The 14,919-nt window shown below is 34.3% G+C and overlaps 1 protein-coding gene across 2 annotated transcripts in view; it reads right to left on the bottom strand.

Moving 5' to 3' along the window:
* Positions 1-4,929: 4,929 nt before the first annotated feature.
* The window catches only part of LOC150099985 (uncharacterized), a 308,484-nt gene continuing 298,494 nt past the window's right edge, over positions 4,930-14,919 (bottom strand). For both annotated transcript variants that reach the window (XM_090402298.1, XM_090402299.1), the window contains one exon: positions 4,930-10,955. In XM_090402298.1, the coding sequence (XP_090258424.1) occupies positions 8,837-10,955 (2,119 nt within the window). In that variant the 3' untranslated portion in view covers positions 4,930-8,836. The remainder of the gene's footprint in view (positions 10,956-14,919) is intronic.

The raw sequence follows: 14,919 nt of genomic DNA, 5'->3' as shown, positions 1-14,919 counted from the left end.
TTATAAAGGAACTTCAAATGTTAATCGAAATTTGAACCTCGGTTCAAATTAATTTCAAATTTCCCTTCCAGAAAACTGGGATATTCCCACTTTTCTGGAAAGGAAAAAACTGTTACCTCCACATGACGTTTGATAACGCAATTATGACGATTAATAGTGAGAGCTTGTGATACTTTCTCATTAATAAATAAAATAAAACTCCATCTGTCGATGTACTGTGTATAAGTCTCACACTATGTCCTGATATTCCATGGAGGTGCAATGTAAAAAAATAATAATGTGATATTTTGCATTATTCATGTACCTATCGAGTTGTATTTTTGTAAAATTCAGCTAGTGCATTAAAAGTTGTCTTAGGAAACTTTTTTCTTTCTCTTTCCTTTCTTTCGTGTTTATGTACTTAAGATAGTTTTGTCTAATTTCACTATATTTGTCTGGCCTTGAGGTATAATGTTTCTGGGTTCATAAGAACACTGGAAGAAACGACACTGTAGGTTCCATTCTAATTATCGACTACAAGAACTATTCTTTTTTGAAGCCTGAGATGTCTAAATATTCGATCTTTGTCGTCAGCGGGTTCGATTTTCTCTTGCAAACTTGAAGTTTTAAAACCTCTGCCTTAGAAAGGGAAAAACATAGCACTTACTTTCAAACAACAATGCAGGTTAGGGTTTAGCATTACGAAATAAAGGTATTACGAGATATGCACTAACTTATAGACTTCTGGGTCTATAAGTTATAGCATAGCACCTTGAAGTAGGGAATTCACTGCAGGAAGCCCACCTTCAACACTGCTTTAGAGTTGGGTATGGCTGAACAAGTCTCGCCAAGTTCTTAATACAGTATTAAAACTGTTAGAGGATTTTTATTTTCTAATTTGACCACTCTCGATTGGCTCACTCGAAACGAAACTTGAAATTACTTGACATATTTTAATAGCGATTCCATATATAATCAGTTTTTGATGTGTATCTTCAAAAGGTCCGTCGAATAACATGATGGTAGAGGATAATTAAATGCATTATTTCGCCCTTTTTTTTTATGTTAATCTGTTATTTGTGAGGTCAGGTTTACAACAGCATCATCTCTCACATTTGGTCCCATGAGGAACTGCTGACTTCGTCTATCCACCTCGAGCTTCGTTTTCCTATTTTTTCCCATTTTATTCTCCTGCAAATAAACACTCATTTTTTTTAATCATCTGATTCATTTCTTTTCAACACTTTTTTTAAGGGGAAAAAAAAAAGACCCTCCGTAGCCCAGTTGATTTTGAGGGGAGGGGGCATGGGAAGACCAAGGTTCGAATACTGTCTATAACGTGAAGAAAAGGTAAATTAGCAGTCTCATACGGATTTTTAACACACCGGATACTCGGGATTTACATATCTCAAAACAGGAAAACTAGCCCAGTGAACACAAGGAAGGCAACGGCAACTCGCCTTGTTCTATAATAATTGTCTAGTAGCGCACCTGCACTACGAGAACCAATGGCCACGACGACTTCTCTTCAAAACGACTTCATTCGTCGCAGGGCACATGGAAATAGTGGACCTAGTCAGCATCTGTTCAAGTGACGAAATTTGCGGGGTGAGTGCAGCAACAACATTGCATTTAGGAAGCACAGCTTCACGAGCAAAGCACATTGAGGAAAGGTTAGTGCAATCACCGTGGACGGTATTAACAACCAGAATGAAGAGAAAAATCCCGTGACCACATTTTTAAACCCTCCTTTGCACCTGCTGCGTTACGTGATATGCAAATTTCACGCACTTTTCAAAATTCACCCGACTGTGAATTTTGAAGCCCCCCCCAACCACTTCGGATATCGCTTCCGCATGAATCACAATGTATTCCTGAAAAGTGTCGAAGCAACTGGATCACTCTGTATCTTAGAATTATTTTTATAAGCAAGTATTGCTTCTACCTTAATTATTGAGGAAGTTAACATTGATTTTTAAGAACTGAGGAGAATTATCACAGTAAAATACATATATATATCAGGATTGCCATATAGAAATTGATACTACTTGCAGCTTATCTCTACAGCTGGAGCAATCCAAACATGATTTAATAACTAAAAACGAAGTTCTCTACACTATCCACTTAAAGTCACCCAAACTGGCAAACACATACATGCATACACAGTAACTCGCAGGACATTAGCCACACATTTTCCAGTACGCTATATCTGCAAACTTGTCCCTTGACGACAGGTCAGCTAAGATTATTGGCTTGCAGTACAATTGGAAAATGTATGGTTGGTTTACTTTTACCACATACTAAGATAATTTTTAAATTGAATTATTTTACTGAATTTTAACATTTGTTTTTGAAAGTGCAATTAACTAAAAGAAAGCATACTAAAAACACATTAAGCAAGATGCCAAACATAACTTTTTACTTTAAGTACCTATAAATCTTCAAAGTGTATTTTTGTATCACTCAGATATTTGCATACAGCTTTTACATGATACTGCATATTTTATCATGCTATAAAATATTTTTGTGACATACGCCCCAGAAATACTTTTACTAGAGCCAGGTTTTTGTACAATATATAATATTTTATATTTATCTATTTATTAATATTTATTATAATATATTAATATATTATATAATACACTATATATAAACTGGTATAAATAATATTTATACCAGTATGCTAAACCAGTATGAAGTATGCTAAACTAGTATAAATACTAGTTTAGCATACTTCAAGCATGATAAAGCAGCTTTTAGGAATTTAGTTGACACATATGCTTAGCCTTAAATGAATTAAGATCAAACTTATCATTTCACAACCAGTGCAGTAGCTAACATGTGGGATCTTGAGAACAGTATTGCCAAAACTATTTTCCAAAGATTTCCGAAATTATGTTAAGTACTAGATGAAAGCATAGGATGCAGTGCATGGGCACTGCATTAAGTAGAAATGTTAGAAATGCATGGTATTTTATAAATAGAAAAGTGAAAAGTTGTCCTCACATCCATTTTTGAAAGCACTGAATTAGGACGCAATCTCCACTCCAATCTCAAAGTAAGCATTTTGAAACCAAGCTAGACGTCTATGAGCATGACCTATCTTGATCATTAGAATAACTCATATTTTGTAATTCAGTTCTTTGGTTTTAAAATAAGATGTGCGACACATCTGAGACAAAGTTTGCATGTAAAAATAAATGAAGTAAAAACATGACCATTATATGTTGATAATTCAAGTAACATTTTCCCTATCACTCAAGGACTGAAGTGCTTAAACTTATACATTCCTCAGCATTTTTTTTTTTTTTTGCTCTTATTTGATGTATCTATTTATTTTTTATATAATTAACATCAGGGGAGCTCAAGTCACAAGGTATGTCATTTATATACATTCACAGTGATCTGCCTATTCTGTAAGAGAAACCTTTGCAAGATGTAAAATATATATATAAAAAAAAAGTTGCCTCCACTAAACTTCTCATTTGTCAAAAAAGACAGTAGTAAAATAGTTTTTTTTTAAATATATACATTATAATTTAACCCACATGAAATATTTTCTGGGGAGTAAAAATCAAAATTTCCATAAAACCAATTTCAAGGATGGAAATGACAACAAAGAGAATTTCAAAATAAATGTGTTCAGTATTATGAAGTTTTAACCCAGCCATGCTCAGTGAAAACTTGACATGCCGGTCCCAAGCCTGGATAAATGGGGAGGATTGAGTGCAGGGCTAGCAACCCAGTCTCAGAAAAAAATTTTTTTGCTACGCAAACTGAAACCTTCCAAAATGATACTGGATGAAGCAAAAAACAGTTCTGGTGGAAAACCTATGCTCCCAGATGGAGTGAAGAGGATTAAGTAAGTAAATTATGCAGTTTTACAAAATTTTATATGATTATGAGTTGAACCCTTTCTGAAACTCATTTGTAACAAACTGTTCAGCAATAAGTGATCTACCTCCAATGCAAGTAAAGGTACAATAAAAATATTTAACAGCAGCCAACACAAATTTTTCAATCTTGCAAAATTTTGAAAGAAATAAAAATTATATGATAATCTGTTACATACTTGAATTCTCTTCAGCTTATGTTTCATTAAATGTTATTGCAAGATGGTAATCAAGGGAACACCCAGTGCAAATTAAATTATTAGTAAAATGAGACAAAATTCCCAAGATGTAGATGAAGTGATTGTTAAATAAAGAAATGTCTTCAATAGGACAAGTGACAAAATGTTTCATTGAGGAAAATTAAAACATTCATTATTATTTTTAAACAAACCTTAGAAACTTTAAACTCATGATCAAGAACTAAATAAAAAAACTTTAGCATAAGTTTCACTGGCCTGACAGATGTTTGGAACTGTTGGTTCTTATCAAAAACTGTGCAAATAAAGAATAGTAATTTGGGTTTGACATCTGTGGATGCCATTATTTATGAAGAGAGAAGTAACTGTAAAGATGGAGAAAAATGTAATCATCCAATGATTTAGCAACATATGACAGTGAGAACTTTTTGTCTGTGGTTAGTTGTGACATGGATGAGCAAGTTGTTTTCAGTTAATGCTATCTCATACAGCATATGCAGGATATAGTAGCTGCCTTGTAATGCAGACTGGTTCAGTCTCTAGAAATCCTGTTCATTCTTATTCAAAGTCTGGTTCTTCCAATGTAAACTTGTGATCGCCCCCTCCCCTATAATTTTTTTTGTACTACAGTAAAAGCTCATTTGCAAATAAGTGCTTAAATCCATCTGCAGCAGCTTTAGAAATGTTCTGCTTAAAAAAAAGTTATCTGAATGTTTACCAACCTCTATGCAGGTTAATATATGTTTAACAAGCAATTCCAGTTACATTTCTTTTCACACATATGCACCAAATCATTTAGTTTTACTGTTGTAAAGAATTTAATGAAAATACATCTCCAACACAAAAAGATAACACCCCAGTTAGACCTAATTATTTTAATGAATCTATGAAAATTAGATTGGTAAGAAGTCAACTGATAGTTCAAATAAACCATGCAATGATAAAAATATTAACATTTCTGATGTTAAGTTCAAAAATATCTAACCCAAAGCAATGAAACTTTCAATGTAAATATGAACAGGATTATTAAAAAAATTTTTTTCGTCTACTGGTAAGAACAGTAGAAGTGCTAAGGTGACAGGCAACTATGAATGATATTTTATGTGAATATTTAAACAAAGAAAGGAACTAATAATTGTAAACCATGATTAACAACATACAATGTTTATATGACAACCAAAATGCGATTTTCACACCACTACTAAACATATTAAATATAATATAATACAATTCACTGTTTATATGTTTTATCACAGATTATAACATTACAAGCATGACAATATTAGACACATGCAGCCTACTACACACTTTAATCGTAAGTATAAGATTATCTCTATATGTAAGCGTATCGTACGTGTAATCAAAACAAATTTTAGGAATTGGTTTCACGTTCTGTATCCAAACTAAAATTTTAGAATGACTGAAATATGTGATAACAGATAAAAGCACGAGTATAGTAGACTGTAGAAGAAACTTTTAGCGTGATTTCAGATCACTAGCTATATAGTTATTGTTATGTACACTTATATACACTGTCTTTAGAAAAGATGCAACTATGGTCACAGCTCCAATTTTCTGAAACATGAAGTATTGTGGGAAGCACAATATTACATTCAAAGTGCATTTAGTTATAATAATAGGTCAAAACAAGAAAGGTTAACTGAAGTTTTACAAAATTACTATAAAGGAGCCTCTGTAGCTCAGTCACAGTATTGATGATGTGCTTTGGTTGGAAAGACCTGTGTCTGAATCCCATCTAGGACACAAACAGCCTTAATGAATTCTTTTCAAGTGAAGGTGAGTTAGCTGATCTCATACAGAGGTGGGAGAGTGTTTACCTCCCAGAAACTTGGGTTTTTCATTCTACAATACAGCAAGACCCCAGTTAATGTTATCCCATTCAATGATGTTTTGTTATAGTGCTCTTTTGTGAACACTCAGTAAAATGCAATTCCCCTAACTTCAAGCAATAACACCAGATAACATACACAACTCCTCAGATTTTTTGATGGTATGCAATTCCATGAATTCTGCAGCTTCAAGTGATAACAGTGAATGTATTAGACTCCCTTCATAATTCGATGTGCTTGGTATGAAATGCACCCTTTCAGTTATTAAATGCATACTGTAGTGTTTCAAATGGTTAAAAAATAATTTTTCTTTGTTTGAGCCATAACATCAAGAAAAAAAAAGTGAAAGTGAAAGTGAAAAATCAAAGATAACGCATTTCTTTGGATATAAAGTTGCAAGTGTTAAGGTGTTAGAGGCAGGTGAATGCCAAGTTGATAAAGGTACTTCCTTAAACTTAACAATTATGCAAAATACAGATAAAACAAGATCTGCAATAACCAGTTCAAGAAGTCATATTCTTGACAAAATGAAAAAAGTCTTTATATTTGAGTGGATGATCAAACTCAATGTAACATGCCCATAAGACTTTCTCAGTAAAAGTATGAACAACAATCAGACAAATTATGGACCAATTCTTAGAAGAAGAAAAACAGATTATGAGTAGGACTCTAAAGTTAGGCAGGGTATTATGGAAGCAATATCTTGTTGACAGTTCCTGGCCACATCTTCAAGATGTCAAAGCTCCCGGAGCCTGGCCCCTCATCTAAAATGTAAAACTATAAATATGTAAATTTATTAGATAACATTCTATTCAAGTTTGTGTGTTTTCACCTTTCTCTATTTACACAAAGTTGACACGACTCCGTTTAGCACTAAACACAACTCTGTTTAGTGCTCTAAATTCTAAGCATGTATCCTGAGTGTTAGCCAGAAGAACATGTATAATTTACAGACACAGCAGACAGCATTAACTGCCCTATCATAAGCGGTAATCAGGATTCAAAGTTATTTGGCCATGACAAGTCACGGAGTATAACATGAAAGGGAAGATTGAAATGAAAATCACTCGCACCTAGTGATCCAGAAAGGTGGTTAAACCTTCTTCAATCTGTACCTAGGCAAATTCAGATAATAGAATGTTTACTGATAGCAGTAGAGAGAGAAGACTGAAGCTCTGTATTCGGTTTTTATCTCTGAAATAGAATTGTATATTTATTTAGTGAAGCTGAGGCACATTTCCAACTAATTATGCCAATAAACAGAACATGTAAATACAGCCCTCACGATCTTGTAAAAGCATAACCTTCTTCAATCTCAAAAATGTCAAGTTTGGCATAATCTCCAAAGGAATGGGATTATTAAATTAATTGTGATTTGTCTTATATTTTGAGCTACTTCATGATTTCTTTGAAGGATTAGAAATAAATCTGGGAAAAGCATCTTTTCACTAATAGGAAGCATGAACACATCTGTAAATGCAATGTTGCATCTCTGAACAGTAAATACAGAACAAATATCCTAATCAAATTGGGTATTAGTAATATTTGAAATTGAAGAATTCTTAATCCCTGTGATTATGGGAAGATACTGCTACTTCATAAATGCGGTCTGTAATAGGAAGTATATGAAAAATGTTTTGCAGAAAAAACAAACCAAAACATATTTTTTTAATTTTTTTTTTAACAGGCAGCATACATTCATTACCATGCATTTGCATTAGAGAAATAAAGACACGACAATAAGTATCTCCCAAACACCACCACAGACCATAATGTGTATGTGGGCATATACATACATGTGCATATAGCTTATTAACAAAAACCAATATGTTGGTTTTTAGGCCAAGAGCTCTATGCTCATCATGTCAAGTTTGTTTTGTGGTACTTAAAAAAATGTGGGATAAAATGGATGGACACAAACTCAAATGATTTGCATGTTTTAACATTTTAATGTACTTTATGTACACAGTACCAAATTTGGCTTTTAATTTGGACAGGAATGGTGACTAATGATGTTTTGTGTGAAAATAAAATGTACCTTAAAAAGGAGCAGAACATGAAAAAATACATGAAGCTTAATATACACTCGATGGTAATCTTCAGCATGTTTACTGATGATTTTTGCCTTTCCAAAGAACACATGAATTTCCCCCCTTTTTTCCCCCTGATGTTGCAAGCAATCATTCTAACAAACACTGAAAACAGAAATATGGTAACAGTAAGTAGTACTGGATAATGTAACATTCTACAAATTATACATACAACATGTTCTCAAGAATCACTGGGGGAGGGATGCAAAAAAGTCATTTATGGATTTCACATTTTATTACAGTTTCTGAAGTATGCAACTTCTCCTCTTAGAGGAAGTACAGGAGCAGTAGAAGTGATTTAAGAAGAACTCAAATTGCTCAAAGTTCAATGTTTGTTATATAGAAGAGTTTACAAAATATATTCTGACAGTTAACATTGTAATAAATCAACATTTTGCAAATGTTATATATCCTGCTTAAATTTATAACGATTTTAATAAACAAAAACAAACAAACAAAAAAAAAATTAAATATACTATATACAAGATGCAAACTTGGAGCAAATATCTTTGAAGGCCATATTTTAAACAGCATGATTAAGAAAATCAAATGTTTACAAGAAAAATATATTTTTGAAAATCAAAACCACTGCTCCCTTTATGCTAGAAGTGCCAAAACTACAAGACTGCTCCAAAGAGTTCAGACTGAGTGAAGTTCCATAATCACAGAGGCAAATTAGCTTCAAGTGATCTGATATATCTTCAAACAAAAAACTGATCAGTGACCGTCACTCAGTTTGGTCAACAAATTTTCAGTACTGCCTGGAACTTGCAGTGCTTTCATCAAATGGTTCTGCAAGAAGATAATGTTAGTTTCACTGTTTACAATTATTCATCTACTGTAAGGTTCTGATTCAAAGGAATGTCAGATGTTGTTTCCAGTTCAGATGATGTTATTACACTAGTACAGTCTTCAGGGTCTTGTAAGAGTGCCATTTCTACACTTTCTTCAGGAACAAGACTTAAATAGGTTTGCTGTTGAGCTACACCATCTTCTTCCTTCTCAGGGCACGTCACCTGAACTGTTGAGATAGTCTCATTAGTCTGTGAATTTGTAGAGCTGAGGGCAAGCTGTGGGGCCAAAGTAGAAAAAACTGCTTGTCCTTGATCAGTAGCACTGATTGGAATTAACAAAACCTGTGACCCATCAGAACTAGGTACTTTAAATACAGTTGTGTTTGCATATGATTGGTCGACAATCATTTCTTCTGTAATGTTTTCAGCACTGTCTTCTTTACCATCAGTAGCCACTATTATTGTAGGCTGCTCTGAGACTTCAAGAATTTCTTGTTCATCACTAGCCTGAAATGTTTCAACATTTGCAAAATTTTCATCTTGTTGATCATCAACATCCATGTTCTCTACGACTTGTACAAGAGATTCCTCCTGTCTTGTTTCAAACAATGTATTTATATCTGAATATACCTTTGATTCTTCATTGTGAACTATTGGAATATAATCTGTTGATTCAGTGGAAGTGATAGTAATAACTCCAGCAGCATCTTCACTAACAAATGACTCCTGGTTACTTAATGTTTCCTTTTCTGTTTCTAAAAATTCAGTTGCGGTAGAATTTTCAGTTGACTGTTCTGATTCCTTAATAGTTTCACCATCTACCAATTCAATTGATGTGTCATCAATTAAAGGAACCACAGCTGTTTGGTTTATTTCAGTCTGCAGCAGCTCTGGGTACAAAATAGCATCAGACACAGATGACTGGAGTTCATGCTCTGCAGTGTCAACACTGGTTTCTAAAGCAGAATCAGGGACAACACATTTTGAGTCTACAGGGTCATGTGTAGTGGCCTCTTCAACAGAAATAGGCAGTGGAAGATTTTCATCATGAGATACTGAGTGCACAAGTTCGTTTTTGACTTCTGGTTCTTGCTGCATTAATGTTACTTGTGCCTGAAGTTCACACATATCTGACTGTGTTTCTACAATATTTAAATGACTTTCATTTACATCTAAACGAATTGCATCAATATGAAGTGGTACTTCATTTTCATGAAACTGTGTCTGTAAAATGTCAGCATGTTCTTCATCTGTACTGGTTTGTACCACTAACATTTCCAGTTGTTCTTTATTTGCAACTTCTTTTGTCGGTGTATTGGATTCAAGTTCTAATGTATCAACGCAATTCTCATCTGAATCTTTTTGCTCATGTGAATTAACCGGAATTTTTTCAATATCTGAAATATCTCTGGGATCCTGTTCTTGTGAACATGTTTGAGATAATTCTGATTCATTCATTTCTGGCTGTGATTCACTTGATTCTGCTTTGTCAGATGCAAAACAAGTTGACTTTTCTTCAGCTACAGAGTTTTGTTCTTCAGTCTTTTTTGTTTGTATTTCATCTGACTGGATACTTTCTGTAGCACCTGTATGAGTTTCAGTACAAGTGTTTTGTTCGTCAGAGATAGTTGTGTTGTCTTCTGTATTTAAGCATGTTTCATTAGTGGATACAGGCGTGTCAACAAGGAATAATATTTCTGATGCATCTGACTGATGTGCATCTAGATGTTCTTTTTTGTTTAATTCTGGATCATCTTTATTGGTGGACTGCAATATTTCACTTGCACTTTTATTTGAATCTCCACTTGTAGGTGGCTCAAGATCAATACATTTTCCTTGTGATATCTCCTGTGAAAACTCAGATATATTTGACTGCAACTGCATTTCAGAAGGCTGAACATCTTTAGAAACTGGCTGTTCTTCTAATAAATTTTCTTCAGACAGCTTTTCAAGACATAAAGACTGCTTCTCTTTTACCTCTGCATTCTTTTCAAGGGGGATTTCCGTTTCTAATGATGACAATTTCGTTATATTAAGTTGCACTTTTGCATCTGTATCTTCAGTTGGTACATGCTGCACTCTGACATGTTGTTGCTCTTGATTCATTACGGATGCCCCTGTGCTCATAATTATATGACCTTGTTCTTGGGAACTGAAACAAAAGAAAACACATGTTACATACATGCTATTTTGATATATCAGGAAGATAAATGTATAAAATCAAGTATAACACACACACACACACACTTTTTTTTATTTAACAAGCTGTTTCAAAGTTTTATGTGAGTTTCATTCATGAAAGATTTGTAAACTATTATACATCGAGTAGTACTATGTACCTCTAAGGATCAGATAATCCAGAAACTGTTTTAGAGACCAAACTTGCAGATCCAAGCTCATTTCAAGTGTTTGATAAATAAACAGGATGGCAGTCTCACACTAAATAATGAAATTCAACTATCACATAGAATATTCACAAATATCTATACCTGGTGGAATTGGAACCTACAACCTGTAGGTTTGCAAGATGAAGTGCTACCCACTCAGCTAACTAGGCAAGCACATGCATTAATTTTTGCATAATTCAAACTGGATCCCACTTGTTACTCAAATATAGTATGCATATTCATCATTCCATTTAACCGAAGTTTAAAAGAATGCTGCCCTTTATATAAATAATTGCTTTTATCTAAACTAAACATATTAACACATCTAGGTCAGAGTTCACTTGACCATACATGTTCCTTCTGTACTGGATGCATAGGAATTCATCAAGATTTGTGGAATGTCATTTGAATTTTTTTTTCTTGGTAGAATTGAGTAAAACTCCATATTTCTGACTTGTCACAATGGCAGAGAAAACTACAAGAGTAATAATACTAACTTGGTTCAAGTCATTAGAAAAATATTGGACATTTTTTAAAATAAAATTTTGTGCATTACAGAAATTGGATGATTTCTGTACTTTGCAAAATTTCTATTTCACAACTACTATTCTCCCCCTTCCCACCCAACACACACTTTAAGTGTAATAATAACCTAGTTTCAAAGTATCTGAGAAAGGAACAGAGAAAACTTTACTCCTTGAGAAGAAAAACTGGCAGATATTCGAATTATCATTCAATGCATTTGCAACAATTTCATGCTGATTATCTTAATAAAGTAAATTTGCATGCACTACGACAGAATACAGAGAAAAATGCAAGAAAGCAAAGCAATGTGCAAAAGTAGCTAAACAAAAATAAAGTGACTTTGTTAAGAATACAGACAATAAGTATCACAGGTGTTAAATGTTCCAGAAGCTTGAAAATCTTAGAAATGGAGAAAAGAGCACTTTAAAAGGAAGATGACATGAAAACTGAATATACTTAAGTCTAACCACAAATACGGTTACAAACTTGAACAGCACATAAACATTTACTCTATTAGTAAATCATTTACAGCTTTCAGCATATACACACATGCCACACGTATAACACGCATATAGCAGCACTCAATGTTCAAAATGTCCCCTTCTGAGTTCATGCATGCCCAAAGTCTGTGAGTCCACATATTGATGGCGACATGCACAGCATCCAACAGAAATGCTGCCATTGCTTGCTCCAAATTTATCTTCAGGCTGGAGATGCTGAGGTGTCATTTCTAACAGGCTACTTTCAATTTGAAGTCCAACAGATGCAGATCAGGACTTTCAGGTGGCCAATCAGATAGTGATATGCGGTTGGGCACATTTTCCTCCAAACACTGCTTTTGTGTGGTCCTGTTGGAAGGTTCACTTCCTACCGTGAAACAAGGTGTTGTTCAGGGGCTGTATCACAGGTTCCATGTGATACAGCCTATGTATAATGTTATGCATTAAGGGGAAGGCCACTACCCCAGACTAGTTTCGACCTTTATTGAGGTCTCTTCAGTGGGAGCCAGGCCCAGACGTGGAGATACCAGGCAGAAGCAATAGCAAGGTCATCTCTACCTTCTGCCTGGTATCTCCACGTCTGGGCCTGGCTCCCACTGAAGAGACCTCAATAAAGGTCGAAACTAGTCTGGGGTAGTGGCCTTCCCCTTAATGCATAACATTATACATATCCACAAGGAGATGTGTTTTGCATTATGGAATACTGAGATAGGAGTGATGTTAGCTTGCTCCACCTTTGCAACGAGTTGCCTGGTGTTGTACTACCTTACCCCAGTCCTGAAGATACTTTCAGGCGCAAACTTTGTTTGCTCACACTTGGATAAAGGATTAAACTAAATTTATTATAGTCTAAGTGAAAAATAAACTTTCAACATCTTTCTCTAAATCCAGAGTAATTTAATAAAAAGGTGGCACACCTTTTGGTAACTCCTATAGGTAGAGATGACCTTGCTAATGCTTCTGCCTGGTATCTCCACGTCTGGGCCTGGCTTCCACCGAAGAGAACTCAATAAAGGTCAAAACAAGTCTGGGTAGTGGGCCCTCCCCTTAATGCATAACATTATACATATCTGCAAGGAGATGCATTTTGCATTATGGGAGATACTGAGATAGGAGTGATGTTAGCTTGTTCCATCTTTGCAACGAGCTGCCTGGTGTTGGTTACTACCTTACCCCAGTCCTGAAGATACTTTCAGGCACAAACTTTGTTTGCTTATTCAAGGATTAAACTAAATTAAACAAATTTAGTTTAATCCTTGAATAAAGGATTAAACTAAATTTATTATAGTCTAACCAAGTGAAAAATAAACTTTCAACATTTAAGTAGTAAATTCGTTTACCATATATTGTGATCCTTAGGGAGTTATATGGAAATAATTTATACAAACATACAATAATATATTATTATATGTTTGTTTATAGTAGTATTCTTATGCTATACATTACTACAACATGCAGGTACTGTACTAATGGCAGTAATGTTGTCACTAGAGTTTTGCTTTGAATCTTGGCAATGCCAGTAAGAGTAGGCAAGCAAGGAAGGAGAACCCAAAAAGTGGAATAAATTACCAAGTTCTGTGATCTCAGAAAAGTTTTTACATGCATTTTTATCTACTCTCCAGTGAGTAACTACGAAGTTAATAATGAAGGATAGTATCATGTATAGAGTACCTTTGTAGATTAGTGAGAATGTTATATGCTTAATGTTGCTTCACCAAGTGTTGTAAGGAGCAAAATAGAATCTACAGTAAAGTTCTTTTTATTGGAAGTGCATTTGGAACTGCTCAATTAAACATATTCCTATTATTTGAGTGATTCTTCATCCTATACTTCAGCAAAATGAGGGAAAGATGCATTAAGGAAACTTGCTTACTAGAAGACATAAGCAAGTATATTAGTCAGGAGATCTTTAACTTCTATTGTATCTGAAGAGTTTTGAGAGATAAGATAGACTGAACTGGATACACTATGATACTGTTTGACTTTGATAAGGCATATGGGATTAAAGGAAAGGAAACTATTGGCATGGATAAGTGGGCAGATGACAGACAAGTATTAGAAAATGGTACATGGAGGATATGAATCTGCCAGATTTAAGGTGTCCAGGGGTATGCCTAAGGACCCAGTCCTTGAACCATTGTTTCATCTAAACATTAATGATAATTGGAAAAGGCTTGACAAGAGATTTGCAGTTGTTTGCTGATGATGCAAAGATAGACAGGGAAATCAGCATTTACAGCATGATTTGAATATGCTGGATATGTTGACAAATGATAATGGCTGTCAATTCAATATTATTAAGTGTAAAGTTATTCACTTTGGCATGATGTGATATTTAACAGCATATTCTATTGGTGAGATTATGCTTGAGTAACTGACGAGGCTAGGGATCTTGGAATTATAGTGGATAATAAATTGAAATTCAAAGGTCACATAACAAAAATTGACTTCCATATCTTTACATGTTATTTTGCATCTTTACAAACTGTTGAAAGTTTTTTCACTTGGCCATACTATTAAAGATGGCAAGAAATTATATTCTTGATTGTAAACCATAAATATTTCTTGGTTTACAGCCAAGGAATACAATCTGTAGCTGTTTAACCTAAATGTGAACAAGTTCCTTCTTGATCATTCATGGTACTGACGTACTATAGGTTGGCTGACCTCTTTTCTATGGGATTATCATGCAAAAAACAGTCTT

The sequence above is a fragment of the Typopeltis vanoorti genome, chromosome 13 (genome assembly GCF_054136105.1).
Source record: "Typopeltis vanoorti isolate ZY-2024b chromosome 13, IOZ_Tvanoo_1.0, whole genome shotgun sequence".
Lineage (NCBI taxonomy): Eukaryota > Metazoa > Arthropoda > Arachnida > Uropygi > Thelyphonidae > Typopeltis > Typopeltis vanoorti.
Note: the sequence above shows the minus strand (reverse complement) of the source record. Positions and strands in the feature narration are given on the sequence as shown.